The 23,014-nt window shown below is 41.5% G+C and overlaps 2 protein-coding genes across 4 annotated transcripts in view; one reads left to right on the forward strand and one right to left on the reverse strand.

The window, feature by feature from the left end:
- Positions 1-14,138, reverse strand: part of ZNF638 (zinc finger protein 638) — a 154,216-nt gene extending 140,078 nt beyond the window's left edge. For all 3 annotated transcript variants that reach the window (XM_050754360.1, XM_050754361.1, XM_050754359.1), the window contains exon 1: positions 13,983-14,138. In XM_050754360.1, the coding sequence (XP_050610317.1) occupies positions 13,983-14,098 (116 nt within the window). In that variant the 5' untranslated portion in view covers positions 14,099-14,138. The remainder of the gene's footprint in view (positions 1-13,982) is intronic.
- The window catches only part of PAIP2B (poly(A) binding protein interacting protein 2B), a 577,567-nt gene that overhangs the window by 472,821 nt on the left and 81,732 nt on the right, over positions 1-23,014 (forward strand). The gene's annotated exons all lie outside the window — the stretch shown is intronic.

The raw sequence follows: 23,014 nt of genomic DNA on the forward strand, positions 1-23,014 counted from the left end.
CCTTTTCCCCTATACCAAAGTGTCAGTGTGAGCTCCAATTATCTAGAATTGCATGTAACATGTAATACAGAATTCAGCCCTGAATCCTTGAACTAAGAGAAGAAAAAAACAACTCTTAAACACAGGCACTTTTTCAAACAAAGATGAAATTTTTTACAAAGTGATTATTGAATTTAGGGTAATTACTCCAAAGGTGTGTGTAGGATTCTGCTGCTCCAGTGTTACCATATTTAGTTTTCCATCCATTCACATTGTTATTAACTGAGAAATGCTAGTTCATTTTCATAAAGTGTAAAATCAGAGAAGTTACCTTGGAATTCAGTCTTAAATTTCATTCATTTTGAGAATGAAGTAAGGTGCTAATTTTCATTTCTGGAAACCAACTTCAGCACATCAAAGTGACCCAGATTATTCCTTAACATAAAAAGTCATTTTTGCCAAAACACATTTATCTACTAGAGATGAGAGAACCGAATCACATAAATGGGGCATTCTTTATGAATGCCCCTGTAAATAAATATTTGCAGAATTTAGATGGGTAGTAACGTCAACCAAAAATGCCAAATCTTGGAGCCATTCTTCACAGGTAAACTGAGGCAATGTTTTTCCCTTATATAATATGTACAGGTTGATTTAACAGTTCAAAAAGTATTTTCAGCTCTAACCTACACATAGGAGACTAGCATGTTGTACATATCATTAAATCTGCAAAGTCCTGAACCACCTGAATTTCAAGTATCAGTATCCACTTCATTGTGATAGTTACTAATAACTATATTGGTTGCATTTTTAATCTTTCGGCTTAAAATTACTCCTAGTACAATGTATATTAAACAGACTAAATTCATGTCTATTTCCAGCCGGGCGTGGTGGCTCACACCTGTAATCCCAGCTTTGGGAGGCCGAGGTGGGCAGATTACCTGAGGTCAGGAATTCAAGACCAGCCTGGCCAACATGGTGAAACCCTGTCTCTACTAAAAATACAAAAGTTAGCCTGGCATGGTGGTGGGCGCCTGTAATCCTAGCTACTCAGGAGGCTGAGGCATGAGACTCACATGAACCCAGGAGGCAGAGGTTGCATGAGCCAAGATCACTGCACTCTAGCCTAGGCGACAGAGCAAGACTTCATCTCTAAACAAAAAAAAATAGTTAATTAATTCATGTCGATTTCCTTTCAGTACTCTGTCACTAAGATCTCCAATATTAATCCCTACTACTTACTATTTCAGGAGCATTATCTATACATAATCAAGCTGATAAATTTTTACCCATTTTCATTAAATTTTGGCTTTTTTTATACAAATGAGTCCTTTGATATGGACCCTTCCATGGGCAATAAATATAAAAGTTTTTCAACTGATTAAAATTTTCAGATACCACACATATTGCTGTGTGGTATTATCTATATGTTTTCCTTAGCTTAAATTGAAAATACCATAAATTATTATTTTTTTATTTTTTATAGAGATGGGGTTTCACTTTGTTGCCCAGGCTGATCTCAAACGCTTGGGCTCAGAATCCTCCTACACTGGCCCCACAAAATGCTCAGATTACATGCATGAACCACTGCACCTGAACCCAGCCTCCATAAATAATTTAAATTTGTAATGTAACTTGTCTTTTAAATTCTCAGCCATGTATTCAATATGCTATGAAACAGTGTTCCAATAATATTTACATTATTTATATATGTTTCTTTCTGTTTGAGAAACATAATTTCTTCTCTTTAAAAAAAAGGCACTGCTCTAGGAACTTATCATCTATATAAGGTATTGACACCCAGGACATTTTTTTTTAACCAAAAGCTATATATCATAATGATATCCCTTATTCAATTCCCATTAAAAAAACAAACCACTTTATCTTTTCTGTATACTAGTTACGGCATTTATTATGTATTGCTGATTTTTATTTTTATGACTTATTTTTTTTTATTTTGAGAGAGGGTCTCCCTCTGTTACCTAGATTAGAGTGCAGTGGTGCCATCACAGCCCACTGTAGCCTCGACCTCCTGGGATCAAGCCATCCTCCCACCTCAGCTTCCCCAGTAGCTGGGATTACAGGCACACACCACCATGCCCAGGTAATTTTTTTGCATTTTTTTGTAGAGGCGGGGGGGTCTCTCTATGTTGCCCAGGCTTATCTCAAACTCCTGGACTTAAGTGATCCACCTACCCTGGACTCCCAAAGTGCTGGGATTACAGGAGTGAGCCACTGTGCCTGACTTATAGCTGATTTTTAGGTGGCATCTTAATTTGTTGGTTTTAAAATGGCATCTTTGTTTATATATTAAAACACAGGAATATTAATTACTTGCATATACACACACAAAATGCCCCCTTACCTCTTAAGAATGAAAAGACCTTTTTATTTTCCTACTTTTGGGAGAAAAAAAAGGACCCAAAAATCTTTTTTTCTGAAAGCTACAGTGGAAAAAGAGTAGCCCAAGTACAAAGGATGTCTACTAGCACTTGGTCTACACACTCAGGTGGCATGAGGAAATGGTGGGGAGCACATGCCTGTCTACTCCCTAGCTCCAGCCTACTGCAGCCATGTGCTAATGTTTTTTTGTTTTTTTTTTTTTTGAGACGGAGTCTCGCTCTGCCGCCCAGGCTGGAGTGCAGTGGCCGGATCTCAGCTCACTGCAAGCTCCGCCTCCCGGGTTCACGCCATTCTCCTGCCTCAGCCTCCCGAGTAGTTGGGACTACAGGCGCCTGCCATCGCGCCCGGCTAGTTTTTGGTATTTTTTAGTAGAGACGGGGTTTCACCGTGTTAGCCAGGATGGTCTCGATCTCCTGGCCTCGTGATCCGCCCGTCTCGGCCTCCCAAAGTGCTGGGATTACAGGCTTGAGCCACCGCGCCCGGCAACCATGTGCTAATGTTGTCTCAGCATTCCCAGAGCTTCCAAGCCTTTAAACACTGGAAATGCAGGTAGGGGTGTGTGTGTGTGTGTGTGTGTGTGTGTGTGTGTGTGGGGGTGTGTGTGTGTGTGTGTGCGCGCGTGCGTGCGCGCGCGCACGCACGCGCGTGCTTCCAAGGTAGGGGTGTGTGTGTGTGTGTGCGTGTGTGTGTGTGTGTGTGCGTGTGTGCGTGTGTGTGTATCTGTGCCTGCTTTATTTTAAAGTGTCGGCAGCTGATCCAAACACGTATGAAATACCATGAGAGCCAAAAAATGATCCACAGTCCATCAGTCCCAAACATCTTCCCTCCCACTCCCCTCAACACTCATCATGAGATTTAAGTCCTATTAACATCCATCTGTATTCTTAGGAAAACTAGTAAAGCAAACAGCAAAATCTTTTCAAAAGACCTCCCATCTTTAGCTGGGTCTTTTTGTAGGGGTGAGGGGACTGAGTCTTGCTCTGTCACCCAGGCTGAAGTACAATGGTGCAATCATGGCTCACTGCAGCCTCGATATCCCAGGCTCAAGAGATCCTCCCACCTCAGCCTCCCAGGTAGCTAAGACTACAGGTGTGGGCCACCACGCCCAGCTAGGTTTTGTAGTTTTTGTAGATGGGAGTTTCGCCATGTTACCCAGTCTGGTCTCGAACTCCGGAGCGCAAGCAATCCGCAGTAGGCTGCCTCAGCTTCCCAGAGTGCTGGGATTACATGTGTGAGCCACTGCACGTGGCCTAGCTGGGTCTTAACAGCCTCTACCAACCTTGGTTAACTGCCCAGAACACCCAGTTACTTCTAAAAAGTCCTAGTTTTTCTGATTTTGTTTTTGTTTTCTTAATAGCCTCTACCTTCTAACTTTTTGTCATCCAAACTGTCCTTGTTCCAATAAAACAGAGATAACCAAGAGTTAAGCTTTTCTAAACTTTGTAAAGGAAATAATAATAATAATAATAATAATAATAAACAAGAAAATTCTGGGATGAGAAATTCTTATTCTGTTTCTGTAGCTGGTTTGTGTCATAACTCTTAAATACATAGCACATATTCTGTCTGAGAAGAAATTAGAAATGCCACCCTTCCCTAGGACAAGTAAAAAACTTACAGAACAAAAATGCTTAAGCAACTACCTCATTTAAAATAAAGAAATCACCCGTAATCCCAGCATTTTGGGAGGCCAAGGTGGGAGGATCACTTGAGCCCAGGAGTTTGAGAGTAGCTTGGGCAACAAAGCAAGACCCCATCTCTTCTAAAAAAAAATAAAATAAGGACCGGGCACGGTGGCTCATGCCTGTAATCTCAGCACTTTGGGAGGCTGAGGCGGGCAGATCACTTGGGGTCAGGAGTTTGAGACCAGCCTGGCCAACATGGTGAAACCCTGTCTCTACTAAAAATACAAAAATTAGCTGGGCGTGATGATGAACATCTGTAGTCCCAGCTACTTGGGAGGCTGAGGCAGAATAATCACTTGAACACCGGAGGCAGAGGTTGCACTGAGCCAAGATTGCGCCATTGCACTCCAGCCTGGGTAAAAGAGCAAGACTCCATCTCAAAAATAAATAAAAATAATAAATAATAAAATAAAGTAAAATTAGCTGAACCTGTAGTCCAAGCCACTTGGGAGGCTGTGGTAGGAAGATTGCTTTGAGCCCAGGAGTTAGAGGCTGCAGTAAGCCATGATTGCACCAAGGCATTCCAGCATGGGAAACAGAGTGATATTCTCTCTCTTTAAAAAAAAAAAAAAAAAAAAAGACACTCTACTGCTTCAACGGCTAAAGAAACCAACAAGACTACTACTCTACTGCAAACTAGCAATATATGCAGTGAGATAAAGCATAGTAACACTTTGGTTAAGTGATTATAAAATATTACTTAGAGGTACCCAAATTTTGGATCCAATGATGTTGATGTTTATACAATTCACAGTATTCGTAATGATAAGGCATTTGCAGATGGCAAAAGGGTAAATAACATTTCTACACTGCTGAGTAAACAGAATTTGGTGCCATGAAACTAACAGAAGAGAAAATCTTTTAAAGCGAAGCAGTTTTGAAGAAATGGGACGCATATAGGTTTATTTCTGGGCTCTCTGTTCTGTTCCACTGGTTTTTGTGCCTGTTTTCATACACTTACCATGCTTTCTTGATTACTATAACCTTTAAATGAAGTTTGAAGTCGGGAAGTAGAGTGCCAACAGCTTTGTTTCTCAAGATTGCTTAGGTTACTGAAGTTGCTTAAAGTTACACTCAAATTCTATGATTGTTTTCTATTACTGTGAAAAATGCCACTGAAATATTGATACAGATCACATTGAATCTACAGATAACTTTGGATAATATGGTACTTTGACAATATTAGTTATCCTAACGGAGTATGTTTCCATTTATTTGTGTCTACTTCGATTTCTGTCATCAGTATTTTATTTAGTGTATAGATTTTTATCTCATTAAATGTATTTTGATTAAATTTCCTGTTTAAAGAAAATGGGATGCATATTTGTTAGGATAAAGGCCAAGCTGCTACAACGGAGGTTCCAAAATAAGATGGCTTAAATAAGATCAAAGTTTCCTTCTTTCTCAATTAACTATCTAGACATAGGCTAGCAACTTTGTTCTGTGGTGCTGTCTATGCCTCCCAGTTCTTTCTGTCTTGTTGCTTGATCCCCCGTCTACATGGTTGAAGCCGGCACACTACACATGTGTGCCTTCCACCCCATGTGAAGGGAGAGCATTCCTAGTCCATCTAAAGCATGCATTCTCAACAAGGTCAGCATCATCCCCGATGGGAAAAAAGATGGTTCCTGGGGGGTATAGAGGTAAAAACATTTTGGTCTTTTTATGGATAAAGCACAGATATATACATAAGGGCATATGCAGGTATATAGTATATTTATGGCATTAAAATTTCAAGGGAGCTATTAGGGAATAAAAGTCGAAAAAGGCTCCTTATGGGAGTGATAATGAAAAAACAATTAAGAAACTGTTTTAAAGGCAAGTACCAGAAGGTGCACACATTACTTCTGCTCCCAAGAACTTAAGTCACACAAATAAACCTAGCTGCAAGGAAGCCAGAAATAGATTCTCAAGTTAGGTGTCCATTTGCCCAGATTAAATTCAGCTTCTCCCCCATAAAAGCCTCTTCGGAGGTTTGCTTAAGTGCTCCCATGACACGACAGAGCAAGTAAGCCAAGAGACCATGATGAAAACAGCAGTGTCTCTTATGACCAATCCTTGGAATGCACACATTGCCATTTCTACCATTGTATATATCAGTGTACAGACCAATCCCCACACAACATGGGAGAAGACTACACAATGGTGCGAATACCAGGAGGTTAAATCTGGGCATAATCTAAGAGACTGACTTTTTATTTGAAAGTATAATGAGAAGTTCCCATATCTGTATAAACCGAAAACCATTCTGGTTAAATTCTGGTTGTCCTCCAAGCCCCTGATGAAATGTTTTAACTTCCCAGCCAGAATTCACTGCTTCTTCTTTTCTGATTCTACGTCACACTATTTCCACCTTTGGTACTGTACCTACCATGTTGTATAATCCTTCACTATGGACATGGCTGCATCTCCAGTGAGAACACAGGGCTGAGGCTTACTGACTTTCATGCTCTCCAAGCTTGGTGTAGTGTAAATTGCAAAACTATTGCCAGTCGCTGTCAATGTTTATTGGAAGGGAACCCAGTCTGGGACCAAAGTAAGAAGCTTTCTAAATTATTATCTATTTTGCGGGGAGGTGGGAATAGTTAATAGGTACAAAACAAAAATAAAAAATAATGAATAAGACCTACTATTTGATAGCACAATAGGGTGACTATAGTCAATAACAACTTAATTGTATATTTTTAAATAACTTGAATGTAATTGGTTTGTAACTCAAAGGATAAATGCTTGAGAGAATGGACACTGCTATTCTCCATGATGTACTCATTTCACTTCTTGCGTGCCTGTATCAAAACATCTCATGTACCCCATAAATATATATGGCTACTCTGTACCCACAAACATTTTTGAAAATAAAATGTAAAAACAGATCATCTATTTCAGTCATCACTGATTTGCCACGTGAACCTAAACAATTTGCTTAAAACAAGCAAGCAACCTAGCAAACGAAACAAACCCAGAACACAAATTTGTTCATTTCAATGATATATATAATTTCCCTGTCAACCAGAATTTTTGCATAGATAATTTTAGATGGGAAAGCAAATTAAAATCTATACTTTTCTAGATGAGTATTGCAGGGGAAAATGTGTGTTTCAATGGAAAACTTTTAAACTTTATTTATATCACCCTCTTCCAGCTTAGCTGATTCTAGCCTTTCATTGTTGTTGAATGATTTTACCTTTCTAGTTTCTACTGAGATAGCAAAGCAAAATAACACTGTCTCTAGGCATGTAAATTCTGTCTGGCGGAGGTTCAACCGATGTCCCTCCTCCACTATGTAAGAAGCCATTGCTGCCTTCATTTGTGGGTCACTTCAATATTCCTCATCTATAAATGTATCTGTTTTTTAGATTCTCCCTTTGAACTGGTTGTAACATCTTACTGGTTCCTTCATTTAATTAATGAGTTAAATAAAATAAAATACATAAGTTAGATAAATCCTTTTACAACATACATGTAACAAGGAATAGGTAACTATGAAAGGGAAACCTGCTAGACTCAGAAAAATGGGAGATGTAGGCTTCTCAAGCTCTTTAGTCCAAAGACCTACATATTTAAAAAGTATTGAGACTTCAAAGAACTTTTGTTTATATAGGTATAACTATCAATATTTATCATCTTAAGAAAAACAGAAATTTAAAATTACTAGTCCATTTAAAAATAAAAAACTCATTTTTATGAAAAATAACTATTTTTTTTAAGAAACAGTGATAAGAGTGGCACTGTTTTACATGTCTGCCTTTGGTCTATTGCAATATCCTATTACCTCTGGAAAACTCCACTGTATACCCATGAGAAAAAGCCAAATATCACATTAGTATTATTATGAAATGGGTCTCAGGAGCCCCAGTCCACAGTTTGAAAACAGCTCATCTAGTCATGGTTTACCCATACAAAATGTTTGGATACACCCTTTCCCAGTGCCTCGCTCCCATCCTGTGGCAGCCAGGTGACCATCTCATTCCACAGAAGGAGAGTCTTTGACCTCCAAGTTTACCAGTAGAGGGCATGAACAAGGCATGAGGCAGAAGAAGGGTAAGTGAAAGTCTATTTATTAACTGTGGGGCCCTATCCTCCTGTGCAGAGAGTTCACAGGGCACTCCTGAGACTACTATGCTTTGAAAGTCTTACTTGCAAGCTTGGCCCATGGCTGGTGTCTAGGAACTTTGATTTCAGGAAGGTTCCCACCATTCCCTAACTGATAAGAGTGGCTCACTGTACCTAAATAATGTAAAAATGTAAGAATAGTGGTTTATGCTGAGCACCTGATTTCCTTCTGGGAGTCTGGAATTTTGGTAAACGCTAGGCAGAGGGTGCCTATATAACCTGCACCCAGTTACAACCTTGGGCACTAAGTCTAAGGAGTTTCCCTGGCAGACAACATTTCACATGTATGGTTACAACCATTCAGCACATCCTGTGGAATGACAGAGGACTGGGGAGCTTGTGCCTGGTTTCTTCCAGACTTCACTCCATGCACCTTTTTCCCTTTGCCAATTTTGTTTTGTAACCTTTCACTGTAACGAGCCATAGCTGTCAGTATGATTATATGCTGAGTCTTGTATGTCCTCCTAGTGAATCACTGAACCTGAGGGTGGCCTTGGGGACGCTCAACACATTCCCTCTCCCTGGCCCTACTCCCAGGATTACAGCCTATGCTGCACAGGGCTGGAAGCTTTTCCCTGAATAAACTGAAAAGCCAAAGAGGAATAAAGACTCCAAAAGGCAGAAACAATGAAGGAAACAAAAGAAAACTCCAAAAACAAAACTTGGAATTAATATCTTTAAAAAGATATGAAAATATATGAGACTCATAAAAGCAGGACGCTTTGAAAAGAAGCAATCAGAGAACAGGAAACAGCTCTACAAAATTAAAAATATGATCAAAATGAAATACTGAATGGAAGGGTTAGAAGAGCTGAAAAAAATCACCTAGAGAAAGTGAAAAAAAAAACAAAAAGAGAGAAATGAAAAATAGTAGAGAGATGATAAGAAAATTAAAGGATCAATTCAGGTGGTCTAAAATCCAACTAAAGAAAAAGAGAACAGAATAAATGCAAAGGAATAAATTAGTAAAGCAAATTTCATCAAACTAGGGGGAAAAGGGAGGGAGGTCCTCAGGTTAAAATGGCCCACCAAGTGCAGAGCACAAGAAATGAAAAACGAATCACACCAGGGATACAAAATCATAAACTTTCAGAAAACCAGAGAGACTATACTAAAAAGCTTTTGGAAAGGGAAAACAACCCATATAAAAAGAAACAGGAAACTTAATTATATCAGATTTCTTTACAGCAACACTAACAGCAGACACACTAGAATTAAACCTTTAAAATTCTGAGGAAAAACTTAGACTTTAAAATCAGCCAAACTGTAATTCAAATGCAAAGGTAGAATAAAGACATCTTTAAGACATGCAAGGACTTACAAAATTTATCTTTTCTTAGAAAGAAAGTGGACTAAGTGTTTCAGCAAAATGAGGAAACCAGATTCATGATCTAGATAACAGAGTGTCCAAATCAGGAGAAAGGTAAAGGAAAGTCCCAGGACTAATAGCTATGCAAACCTATACAACTTTCTCTTCTAGGTCTTCTATTCAGAGTTCATTTTGACTATCACATTTTTAATTTCATAGAGCTCTTTCTTGTTCTCTTATGGTTTCTTTTCATAGCAACCTGTTCTTATTTCATAGGTGCAATCTCTTTTCTTATCTCTTTAAAGATATTAATCTTTAGGTTTGTTACAAACTTAGAACCAGACCAGATTAGAGTATGAAGAATGGAAACTATAGGAAGGAAGTTTAAGGAAAAAATGGCACTGATAAATCCTTACATTTGTTGGCCCATTTGATGGCATTGCAGCATTTGGAAAAAATTAACCATGGGATGAAAGAAAATTAGGTAAATTAGTTTATCATTTGACTCAAAGGCTAGTCATGTTTACCTGGTCATAATAATATAAAACCTAACTACTAATTTAACAAAAAATTATAACAGAATCTAAATTGGGAGGATGGAAGAAGGATATAGAATAGAGAACAAAGAGTTAAATCCTCACTTTATCAACTCTTAATTTATAAAAAAGTAAGTAATACCTAAATTATTTAAGTCAAGAAGTGGTTATAGAGTATACTTTTTCAGAAAGACAGGTAAATACTAGAAGAAAAAGTTAAAGGATTTGAAACTGTTTGCCTTCAAGGAGAGAAACAGAGTAAGAAGAAATTTACAAGTGTCTCATATTTTTGTGGTAAATCTTCAAGAACTGCTTTATTTGTTCAATTATGTACATGTATTATTTTGATTTTAAAGTAAAAATTTTAAAAATAATTTAATTATTTAGACTAGAAGGTTTTACAACACCTTACCTCATGCTTAAGTACTCTAAGTGATTCCTTTTTCACACAAGAGTGTTGTACTCAATACCCCAACCACAAAGAAAACTCTTCATCTCTTCAAGGTCCATCTTTTCTCTTTTCTTTTTTGAGACAGAGACTCACTCTGTCACCCAGGCTGGCGTGCACCAGGCGCAATCTCAGCTCACTGCAACCTCTGCCTCTCCAGTTCAAGCGATTCTCCTGCTGCTCAGCCTCCCGAGTAGCTGAGTAGCTGGAATACAGGCAGGCACTACCACGCCCGGCTAATTTTTGTATTTTTAGTAGAGATGGGGTTTCACCATGTTGGCCAGGCTGGTCTTGAACTCCTGACCTCAGGTGACCTGCCTACCTAGGCCTCCCAAAGTGTTGAGATTACAGGCATTAGCCACCACCGCACAGGCCATCCTCTTTTCTTTTATTCTCTTTCTTTGCTAATAAAAAAAAAAAAAAAAAACCTTTCATTGAGGATGTTCTCTGTGTATTGATAAGAAAAGATCGCTCAGATACATTTTCAAGTGGCAAAAGCAATGGAAGGAAACTGCAAATACATATAAGAAGGGGAACTGTAAACCTGTTTTCACTTTTATATGTATAAAATATCCTGGGAGGTAAAGTAATAAACTAATAATAATGATTACCCAGGATATGCAAATTGTCAGAATGAGAATTGAGAAGACGAGAAACAGGAGAAAGATGGAGACTTTATATTGTATACCTTTTTAAACTTTTTAATTTTTAACCCTGTGAAATTATAGTCTACCCAAATAATTTTTATTAAAAAAATTTAAGTCATTTTTTATCTTGGTTCAAAATTAAAATATTTTCCAAAACTATTTTCAGAAACTTGGGAAATAACGAAAATAAAATGATACTCCAAAGATCCCACCTGCCCAAAAGCTGGGGAAACAAGATACTTTACTTATTCAAGCTGTGAATTCTGCTACCCAAGTAAACCTTGGTATAGATCTCAAACTGCAGATTTTTGCACATGTAAGTCAGAAGTGAGGGGACTGAACCTTCATACCAAAACCACAGCTCCTACATGAATGCAGTAAGGAAAATGTTGAGGCCTTGGAGAGAGGTGGGGGAAAAAAACCTTTTAGTAATGGCACATCACTGAGAGAACAGAAAGACTCAAGTTATCAAAACTTTCTAATTGAACGCCATTTTAAAAAATCACAGCATTTAATGTTAGTGGTCATAATGTTCAAAATTACTAAAGCATTTTATCATCACATCCATTTCTTGAAGGAGAAAATGTCATAATATTAATAGTTTCTGCTGGTGCTGACATTTCAATGGAGAAAAAAATAAAATTTTAATACAACCTGTAAGCCATCCCATCCACCCACATACACCCAGAATTGCACATTTGATACTATTAGCACCATTCCAAATTTAGAACCCAGGCATGTGGTTGTGGATGAAAGTAAACCTAAGCAAATTCGGGAAAAAATAATCCTTCAAAATTGATGACCGAAAACAAAATAAGAAAGCTTAAAATTTATTATTTAGGAAACAGAAGTGTAAATGTACATTCAAATGTTTACCCTGAAATGGAAAATTATTTTGTATAAGATATAGCAATACCATACAATTTACCAAATCATAAGGCATTTTTTTAAACGAGCGATCCCCAACAAATTCCTTAAACCATTCTATTCTCTTAAATCAGCACTAAGTAAGTTTTCCTTGCCACCAAAAAACATCCCCAGAGGCAAAAGGTATGGAAGTACTACATTTCGTAGCTCCCCTTCCTCGAATACACAAAATTAACTACAAAGACACTAAGAATCCCGACCCAAATCCTTTAAGCATATGTAAAAGATTTACAGAAAGGCTACAGTGGGTGTGCTTTTTGGTTTTACAAGACAATTCACAATAACACTGGCAATTGTAAAAGGGCGCATTTAAAGTACTTAAGCTTTCCCTAATTGCTGAATAAAATAGGGCAGCATTTCTATTTCCCAACATCCTACTAAGAATAATTACAGTATTCTACAATCCCTCCATCTGCCTTCATTTTTTAAAAAATCCATAATCTTCCAATCCTCAGAATTCTGGCCGCAGAGGATAAGTTACAGCACCTCTTTCTCAAGCCAGCAATCCCTTTTCCTAGTCCTTATGGGGTAAGAAATAGGCACTCCTTTTCCACTCAGACCAACCCAGGGGCCTGGGAAAGGGCAAAGCAAGCTGAAACAATGTCACCAGAACTTGGACCTAGAAACCAGAGCCAAGAAGGATGACATAACACTAGAGCGTTCTGCTTCTGCAAAATGTCTATCATTCTCTCCACTCTCCGCTCTCAGCAGCTCACACAAACGCCACAAAGATAGGGAGAAGGCAGTACAGCACTAGTATTCATTTGTATCAAGAAAGAGCAATTCACTTCATTACTCCGAGCGTCCGTTGCAGCCTGCTCCATCCAGAGGACCGGAGGCAGACTCAGGCAAGAAAGATGAAAAGAAAGAGCTGATGCTGCTATGAAGTGACCCCCCAGATGGGGACGTGAGCAGTGTCCCTCGTGACTCTTGGAACATCCAAATCGCTGCAATAAACAGCCGTGCCAGCAGGACAGCCTCTCCCACGCTGGGGACAGCCCGGAGCCCGCAGCCCAGTGGCTGATTATCCTTCGACTAAATGGATGGGGGCCGGGGTGGGGGCGTTATTTACTCCCTTCCAAAATCTGGAACCTGGGGGTGTAGTTGTGGGTGAAAGAACGCCTAAGCAAAGTGGAAAAAAAAAAAAATCCCTCAAAACTGATGATTCAAAACACAGAGCGTGGCTACTTTATTCTTTTGTACTATAAGAAAGTTCTTTTTCTTTTTCTTTTTTAGGACCACTGCAGCGGGATCTTGCAGTAGGGGAGAGAGAGTGGATTAACTCTCTGAGAAATTTCTCTCATGAAGAAATCTATTACCATACAATAAGAAGCTCAAGACTTATTATTTAGGGGAGTAAAGAGGTCAATGCTGCGTTCATATGACTACTCTGACATCAAAAACTATTTTTGGATGAGATAGAGCATATTATGCAATTCTACAATGTATTTTTTTTTTTTTACAAGAGTAATCTTTAAAAAGAACTGGAGCTGGTCCAAGTGATTTCACCGACACAGAAGCCACGTTGCGCCCCCCTCAGTCCACCGCTCCCAGATATCCTGCAGTGTGAGGGATCATTCAAGAACCGCCGTCTCCCTAGACCCGCGTGCACAGCGCGGCGCGTCCACTGAGCCGGTGCAGACTCGCAGGAGGCGCTGCCACTGCGAGGCCGAGACAAGTGTACGCGAAAGCGCCGGCCCAGCCAGGCGTTCTGCCGCTATTCGCTGACCGAATGGCACACCCGCCCATGCAACTTAGCGCTAAAGACGGGCAGCCTGGGGAATCATATTCACGGGGGAAATCCAGACCTCGTTACCGCGACGCGGGGACGCCAATGTGGGGCGCCCTGCCGGTACGCCCCTTCCTGCCCACCCACTGCCAACTGCCCCAGAGCACGGGCGAGGGCGGGGGATATAGGGCAAAGGCAGCGCTCACCGCTTCAGCGGGTCCAAAACCTGCGGTGCCCCGGCAGTCGCGGAAACCAGGCTCCGCGCGGCGGCCTGGGCTGCCGCCGGGGTGGTATTCCCGGCAGGAACGCCGTCCCGGGGCATCGCCGACGGCGCGCGCTGCTCTCTACGCGCCTCACACGCCTTGCACGCCGCCGCTTGAGCCCCAAGGCGCAGGACTCCGCGCGGCGGGGCCCGCCCACCCCCGAAGCCAGCCAATGGACGCGGAGCGCGGGAAGCCGGGGGCGGGGCCCGGCTCCTGCCCTGCAGCGGAGCAACGCCGCAGGCTCCGCGGTCCTACGCTCCCGCCCACCCCACCAGGAGCGGTCTGGGATTGGGGGAGCAATTCCTCAAACAGAAGGTCTGTGAGGCCTAAGGTGTTCCGCACGCGCTGCTGCTTTTGCGGGGGTCTTTCTGTCGTTTTTAAAACTAGTAATTTCTTCGCCTGTTGTTTACAGAACACCTATTTAGGGCCAGCCACAGTGCTTGGGGACACATGGGAATAAGAAAAAGCTTCCACTTCGAGGATCCCCCAGTCATTCCGGTGGATGAGCAGATATGAAAACAGGTAATTAGGGGAGCCCACATAAGGCACATTCCAACGTCAAAAAACAGGTAGCAGTGGCGCCTGCCTGTGGTCCCGGGATGAACCTGTTTTGGATTAGGACACACCCCAGAGGACAACTCCGCTATTTCTGTGTCCACCTCACCTAAACCTGGCAAAGCAGGCACACGGGGAGGAGTCCAGACAGGTGACAGGAGACTATTTTCTGATTTAAGGAACACAGAAAAAGGAACAAGGGAAAAAGTGAGAAAAACTTGGGAGGCTGAGGCAGGAGGCTGAGGCGGCAGGCTGCAATGAGCCATGATCTCGCCACTTCAGCCCAGTGTCTGGAAAAAAAAAAAAAGGCTTATTGTGATATGGGGCAGGGTATGGGGGAGGAGGAGATTTCAGCCAGAGGACAACTAAGAGATTTGTTAACCTGGAATTCTGGTGGCCATGATTTGCAATGGAGAACAATCCACTTTCATTTTCTTTTTTTCTTCAACTTTTAAGTTCAGGGGTACATGTGCAGAACGTGCAGGTTTGTTATATCCATATACATGTGCCATGGTGGTTTGCGGCACCTACCAACCCATCGTCTAGGTTTTAAGTCCTGCATGCATTAGGTATTTGTCCTAATGCTCTCCCTCCCCTTGCCCCCCACCCCTCAACATAACTCAGTATGTGTTGTTCCCCTCCCTGTGCCCATGTGTTCTCAATATTCAACTCCCACTTATGAGTGAGAACATAGGGTGCTTGGTTTTCTGTTCCTGTGTTAGTTTGCTGAGGATGATGACTTCCAGCTTCATCCATGTCCCTGCAAAGGATATCATCTCATTCTTTTTTATGGTTGTATAGTATTCTATGATGTGTATGTTACCACATTTTCTTTATCCGGTCTATCATTGATAGGCATTTGGATTGGTTCTATGTCTTTGCTATTGTAAATAATGCTGCAGTAAACATACGTGTGCATGTGTCTTTATAGTAGAATGACTTATATTCCTTTGGGTACATACCCAGTAATGGGATTGCTGGGTCAAATGGTATTTCTGGTTCTAGATCCTTGAGGAATTGCCACACTATCTTCCACAATGATTGAACTAATTTACATTCCCACCAACAGTGTTGTGTGATCTTATTTCTGAGTTCTTTATTGTGGCCCATTGGTCTGTGTGTCTGTTCTTGTACCAGTACCATGCTGTTTTGGTTACTGTAGCCTTGTAGTACAGTTTGAAGTCAGGTAATGTGATGCCTCCAGTTTTGTTTCTTTTTGTTTTGGCTATTTGGGCTCTTTTATGGTTCCGTATGAATTTTAAATAGTTTTTCTAATTCTGTGAAGAATGTCAATGGTAGTTTAACGGGAATAGCATTGAATATATAAATTACTTTGGGCAGTATGGCCTTTTTCACAATATTGATTCTTCCTATCCATGAGCGTGGAATGTTTCTCCATTTGTTTGTATCCTCTCTGATTTCTTTGAGCAGTAGTTTGCAGTTCTCCTTGAAGAGGTCCTTCACTTCCCTAGTTAGCCGTATTCCTAGGTATTTTATTCTTTTTGTAGCAATTGTGAATGGGAGTTCATTTATGATTTGGCTCTCAGCTTGCCTGTTATTGGTGTATAGGAATGCTATCAATTTTTGCGCATTGATTTTGTATCCTGAGACTTTGCTGAAGTTGCTTATCAGCTTAAGAAACTTTGGGGCTGAGATAATGGGGTTTTCTAGATATAGGATCATATCATCTGCAAACAAAGATAATTTGATTTCCTCTCTTCCTATTTGAATACCCCTTATTTCTTTCTCTTGTGTAATTGCCCTGGCCAAAACTTCCAAAACTATGTTGAATAGGAGTGGTGAGAGAGGGCAACTTGTCTTGTGCTGCTTTGGAAGGGGAATGCTTCCAGCTTTTGCCCATTCAGTAGGGTATTGGCCGTGGGTTTGTCATATACGGCTCTTATTATTTTGAGGTGTTTCTTCAATACCTAGTTTATTGAGAGTTTTTTAACATGAAGGAATGTTGAATGTAATCAAAGGTCTTCTGCATGTGGTTTTTGTCTTTAGTTCTGTTTATGTGTTGAATCACATTTATTGATTTTTGTATGTTGGACCAACCTTGCATCCCAGGGATGAAGCCTACTTGATCGTCATGGATAAGCTATTTGAAGTGCCGCTGAATTCAGTTTGCGAGTTTTTTTTTTTTTTTAGACAGAGTCTTGCTCTGTCACCCAGGCTGGAGTGCAGTGACACAATCTCAGCTCACTGCAACCTCCACCTCCCAGGTTCAAGCGATTCTCCTGCCTCATCCTCCTGAGTAGCTGGGATGACAGGCGTGCACCACCATGCCTGACTAATTTTTTGCATTTTTAGTAGAGATGGGGTTTTGCCATGTTGACCAGGCTAGTCTGGAACTCCTGACCTCAAGTGACCTGCCTGCCTTGTCATCCCAAAGTGCTGGGATTACAGGCATGAGCCACCATGCCCAGCCCAGTTTGCCAGTATTTTATTGAGGATTTTTGCATTGATGTTCATCAAAGGTATTGGCCTGAAGTTTCCTTTTTTGCTGTGTCTTTGCAGGTTTTGGTATCAGGATGATTCTGGCCTCATACAATGAGTTAGGGAAGAGTCCCTCCTTTTCAATTTTTTGGAATTGTTTCAGTAGAAATGGTACCAGCTCTTCTTTGTTCCTCTGGTAGAATTCAGCTGTGAATCTGCCAGTCCTAGGCTTTTTTGGGTTGGTAAGCTATTTATTACTGTCTTAATTTCACAGCTTGTTATTGGTCTTTTCAGGGATTCAATTTCTTCCTGGTTCAGTCTTGGGAGGGTGTATGTGTCCAGGAATTTATCCATTTCATCTAGACTTCCTGGTTTATGTGCATAGAGGTGTTTATAGTATTCTCTGATGGTTGTTTGTATTTCTGTGGGGTGATATACCCCTTATCATTTCTGATTGTGTTTATTTGATTCTTCTCTCTTTTCTTCTTTATTAATCTAGCTAGTGGTGTTATTAATTTTTTCAAAACCCCAGCTCCTGGATTTGATTTTTTTGGAAGGTTTTTTTATGTCTCTGTCTCCTTCACTTCAGCTCTGATCTTGGTTATTTCTTGTCTTCTGCTAACTTTGGGGTTTCTTTTTTTTTTTTTTTTTTTTGAGACGGAGTCTCGCTCTGTCGCCCAGGCTGGAGTGCAGTGGCCGGATCTCAGCTCACTGCAAGCTCCGCCTCCTGGGTTCGGGCCATTCTCCTGTCTCAGCCTCCTGAGTAGATGGGACTACAGGCGCCCGCCACCTCGCCCGGCTAGTTTTTTGCATTTTTTAGTAGAGACGGGGTTTCACCGTGTTAGCCAGGATGGTCTCGATCTCCTGACCTCGTGATCCACCCGTCTCGGCCTCCCAAAGTGCTGGGATTACAGGCTTGAGCCACCGCGCCCGGCCTAACTTTGGGGTTTCTTTGCTCTTGGTTCTCTAGTTCTTTTAGTTGAGATGTTAGGTTGTTAGCTTGAGATCTTTCTAGCTTTTTGGTGTGGGCATTTAGCACTAAACATTTCCCTCTTAACACTCCTTTAGCTGCATGCCAGAGATTCTGGTACATTGTCTCTTTGTTCTCATTAGTTTCAAAAAATTTATTGATTTCTGCCTAATTTTATTATTTACCTGAGAGTCATTCAGGAGCCGGTGTTCAATTTCCATGTAGTTGTGACAGACTGTTATAACTTCAGTTCTCTTGCATTTGCTGAGGAGAGTTTTACTTCCAATTGTGTAATCAATTTTAGAGAAAGTGCCATGTGGCACTGAGAAGAATGTATATTCTATTGTTTTTGGGTGGAGAGTTTTGTAGATCTCTATCAGATCCTTTAGATCCAGAGCTGAGTTTGGGTCCTGAATATCTTTGTTAATTTTCTCTCTCAATGATCTATCTAATATTGTCAGTGGGGTGTTAAAGTCTCCCATTACTATTGCATGGAGTTTAAGTCTCTTTGTACGTCTCTAAGAATTTGCTTTATGAATCTGAGTACTCCTGTATTGAGTGTGTATATATTTAGGATAGTCAGCTCTTCTTGTTGCATTGAACCCTTCACCATTATGTAATGCTCTTCTTTGTCTTTTGATATTTATTGGTTTAAAGTCTGTTTAGTCAGAAACTAGGATCGTGACCTCTGCCTTTTTCTATTTTTTATTTGCTTGGTAAATTTGCCTCCATCCCTTTATTTTGAGCCTATGTATGTCTTTGCACATGAGATGGATCTCTTGAAGAAAGCATACCAATGGATCTTAGCTCTTTATACAGCTTGCCATTCTGTGTCTTTTAATCGGGGGCATTTAATCCATTTACATTTAAGATTAGTATTGTTATGTGTGAATTTGATCCTGCCGTCATGATGCTAGCTGGTTATTTTGCAGACTTGTTTATCTGGTTGCTTCATAGTGTCACTGGTCTGTGTATTTCAGTGTTTTTGTAGTGGCTCATAATGGTTTTTGCTTTCCATATTTAGTGCTTCCTTTGGGAGCTCTTGCAAGGTAGGCCTGGTGGTGACAAATTCCCTCAGCATTTGCTTGTCTAAAAAGGATCTTATTTCTGCTTCACTTATGAGGCTTAGTTTGATTGGATATGAAATTCTGGGTTGGAAATTCTTTTCTTTAAGAATATTGAATATTGGCCCCCAATCTCTTCTGGCTTGTAGGGTTTCTGCTGAGAGGTCAGCTGTTACTCTCTTAGTCTGGTCACCTCTGTAAGTGATCTGGCTTTCTTTTTTTTTTTTTTGAGACGGAGTCTCGCTTTGTCACCCAGGCTAGAGTGCAGTGGCGCAATCTCGGTTCACTGCAAGCTCCTCCTCCTGGGTTCACACCATTCTCCTGCCTCAGCCTCCCAAGTAGCTGAGACTACAGGCACCCGCCACCACGCCCAGCTAATTTTTTGTATTTTTAGTAGAGACAGGGTTTCACCATGTTAGCCAGGATGGTCTCGATCTCCTGACCTTGTGATCCACCTGCCTCAGCCTCCCAAAGTGCTGGGATTACAGGCTTGAGCCACCACACCTGGCCATTATCTGGCCTTTCTCCTGGCTGCTCTTAACATTTTTTCTTTCATTTCAACCTTGGATAATCTGATGATTATGTGTCTTGGGTTGATGGTCTCATGGAGTATTTTACTGGGGCTCTCTGCACTTCCTGAATTTGAATGTTGGCTTGTCTTGCCAGGTTGGAGAAGTTCTCCTGGATGATATCCTGAAGTATGTTTTCCAACCTGGTTCCATTCTCTCCATCTCTTTCAGGTACCTCAATCATTTGTATGTTTGGTCTCTTTACATAATCCCGTATTTCTCAGAGGTTTTGTTCATTCCTTTTCATGCTATTCTGCTATTGATACCTGTGGTTGCTTTGTGAAGTTCTCATGTTGTGCTTTTCAGCTTCATAAGGTCAGTTATGATCTTCTCTAAACTGGCTATTCTGGCTATCAGCTTCTGTATTGTTTTATCACGATTCTTAGTTTCTTTGCATTGGTTACAACATGCTCCTTTAGCTCAGCAAAGTTCGTTATTACCCACCTTCTGAAGCCTACTTTTGTCAATTCAGTTATCTCAGCCTCAGTCCAGTTCTGTGGCCTTGCTGGAAGGTGTTGTGGTCATTTGGAGGAGAGGCACTCTGGCTTTTTGAGTTTTCAGTGTTTTTGCATTGATTATTTCTCATCTTTGTGGGCTTATCTGCCTTTGAACTTTGAGGTTGCTGACCTTTGAATGGGGTTTTTGTGGAGTCTTTCTTTTCTGTTGATGTTGTTATTGTTGTTTTCTGTTTGTTTGTTTTACTTTTAATAACCAGGCCACTCTACCGAAGGGCTGCTGTGGTTTGCTAGGGGTCTGCTCCAGACCCTAGTTGCCTCAGTTTTTCCCATACCTGGAAGTATCACCAGTGAAGGATACAAAACAGCAAAGATGGCAACCAGGTCCTTCCTCTGGAAGTTCCATCCCAGGGGAGTACTGACCTGTTGCCTGCCCCAACACACCTGTAGGAGGTGGCTAGAGACCCCTGTTGAGAGGTCTCACCCAGTCAAGAGGAACGGGATCAGGGACCTGCTTAAAGAAGCAGTCTGGGCCAGGCACGGGGGCTCACGCCTGTAATCCCAGCAGTTTGGGAGGCTGAGGTGGGCGGATCACGAGGTCAGGAGATGGAGACCCTCCTGGCCAATATGGTGAAACCCCGTCTCTACTAAAAATACAAAAATTAGCCTGGCATGGTGGCGCATGCCTGTAATCCCAGCTACTCGGAAGGCTGAGGCAGGAGAATCGCTTGAACCCCGGAGGTGGAGGTTGCAGTGAGCTGAGACTGCGCCACTGCACTCTAGCCTGGTGACAGAGCTAGACTTCATTTCAAAAAAAAAAAAAAGAAGCAATCTGGCTGCTTTTTGGTAGAGTAAGTGTGCTGCGTTGGGGGGACCATTCCTCATCCAGATCATTTGTATTCTTCTGGCCAGCAGGCTGGAATGGTTGAGTCAACCAAACCACAGAGATGGCAGCTGCCCCTCCCCATGGGAGCTCCATCCCAAAGAGAGATGAGAGCTCTATTTGTAGAACTCTGGCTGGAGTGTCTGAAGCCCTTGAAGGGAGATCCTGCCCAGGATCAGAGTCCTGATTAAAGAAGTAGTCTGACCACAATCTAGCAAGGCCACTGTGCTGCGTTGTGGGGGACCCTTCCTCGTTCGGACCATTTGTATTCTTCAAAGCCATTAGGCTGGAACCGCTGAGTCTATTACTGAACTGCTGAGACAGCGGCCGCCCCTCCCTCTCTGGAACCTAGACCCGTCTCAGGCAGATTCCAGCCTGTTGCCATTGGCTGGCTGGAATTCCAAGCCACTGGGTCTTAACTCGTGGGGTACGATGGAAGTGGGGTCCACAGAATGATGCTGATTGGCTTCCTGCATTCAGCCGCCTTCCTAAGGAGATGTAGGGAGGGATTTCCCACCTTGCCAGGGATCCTGGGGCTGGAGTATGTAAAACTCCCTAGTCTCTGTGTGTGCCTCAGCGGCTGCTCTGCCAAGATTCCACACAGCTCTGTGCTTTGGTCCCAAGGCCCAGGTGGCCAGGTGACATGGGCTCAGCAGGGGAACTCCTGATCCATGGGGTTGCAAAGATCTGTAGGAGAAGCGTGCTTTCCCAGGCAGGGTCGCACAATTACTCACTACTTCCCTTGGCTAGAGATGGGGGTTCCCTTGGCTCCCTGTCGCTCCCAGATGGGCTGTTGTCCCCCACCCCCCTGCTTTTCTTCATTCTCCGTGGGTCGACTTATTTGCCTAGTTAGTCCCAATCTAAGAACCTGGATATTTAAAGTTGAAGGTGCTGAATTCACTCGCACCTTTACATTCCCCTCAGTGAGTGCTGTGGACTGCAGCTGCTTCTAATCGGCCATCTTGCAATAGCTTTCAAATCATTCAGTCTTATATCCACATTTCATTTTCTTTTCCTTTTTTTTTTTTTAGTACAGAAGACTAGATAATATGCATGACATGGTAAAAATTTTCAATTCTGTCAAAAATATGTGCAGTGAAAAGAAAGTTTTCATCCTCCACTGCCCCCTGCCCCTAGCTTTCTTTCCTCTTAGACTACCACTGTTGACCAGTTTCTTGCATATCCTTTCAAAGACATTCCATAGGTTAAGAAAAATTATAAATGTATGTATGTATGTGTTGACTATATTGTAAAGTAGGGACTTAAAACATTCCATATATGTTACCAAATTGATCTCCATACAGTTCATGTCAGTTGTGGCCCCCATAACAATTTGTCAGGACCACTGTTTCAACACACCTCCATACAGTACATTATCAAATTTAATTTTTAATTTTCTATTCAGTTGTTGGTCTTTTTAAAAATTGTAGTGCATAGATATGTATACATGCACATATATATAAAATAATGAAATTAGTCCAATGTGAATATTTGCTTATTCTTTACCCCCCTTGTCTTTTGGCTTGTTTACTGTATTTTTGCAGTGAATTATTATTATTATTATTGCAACAGGGTCTCACTCTGTCACCCAGGCTGGAGTGCAGTGGCAGCCATGGCTCACTGAAACCTCAACTTCAGGGGCTCACATCAACTTCAGGGGCTCAGGTGATCATCCCTCCTCAGCCTTCCACGTAGCTGGGACTACAGGCATGTGCCACCATGCCAGGCTAATTTTTTGTAAAGACAAGTTTTTGCGATGTTGCCCAGGTTGATCTCAAACTCCTGGACTCAAGCAATTGACCCACCTTGGACTTCCAAAGTGCTGGAATTACAGGCATGAGCCACCATACCTGGCTGAATTATTTTTGATTTGATAGTCACATTACTTTTTCTAACTTTCTAGGGTTTTTTGTTATTGCTTTTAGTCTTTCCTAGAAAGGCTATCACTATCCCCAATATGTAAAAAAATTATCCTGTGGCAGCATCTAGTCTGCTTGATATCTATATGGTTATAGTATACAATATAGTGTATGTGTATGT

The sequence above is a fragment of the Macaca thibetana genome, chromosome 13 (assembly GCF_024542745.1).
Source record: "Macaca thibetana thibetana isolate TM-01 chromosome 13, ASM2454274v1, whole genome shotgun sequence".
In the NCBI taxonomy this organism is placed as follows: domain Eukaryota; kingdom Metazoa; phylum Chordata; class Mammalia; order Primates; family Cercopithecidae; genus Macaca; species Macaca thibetana.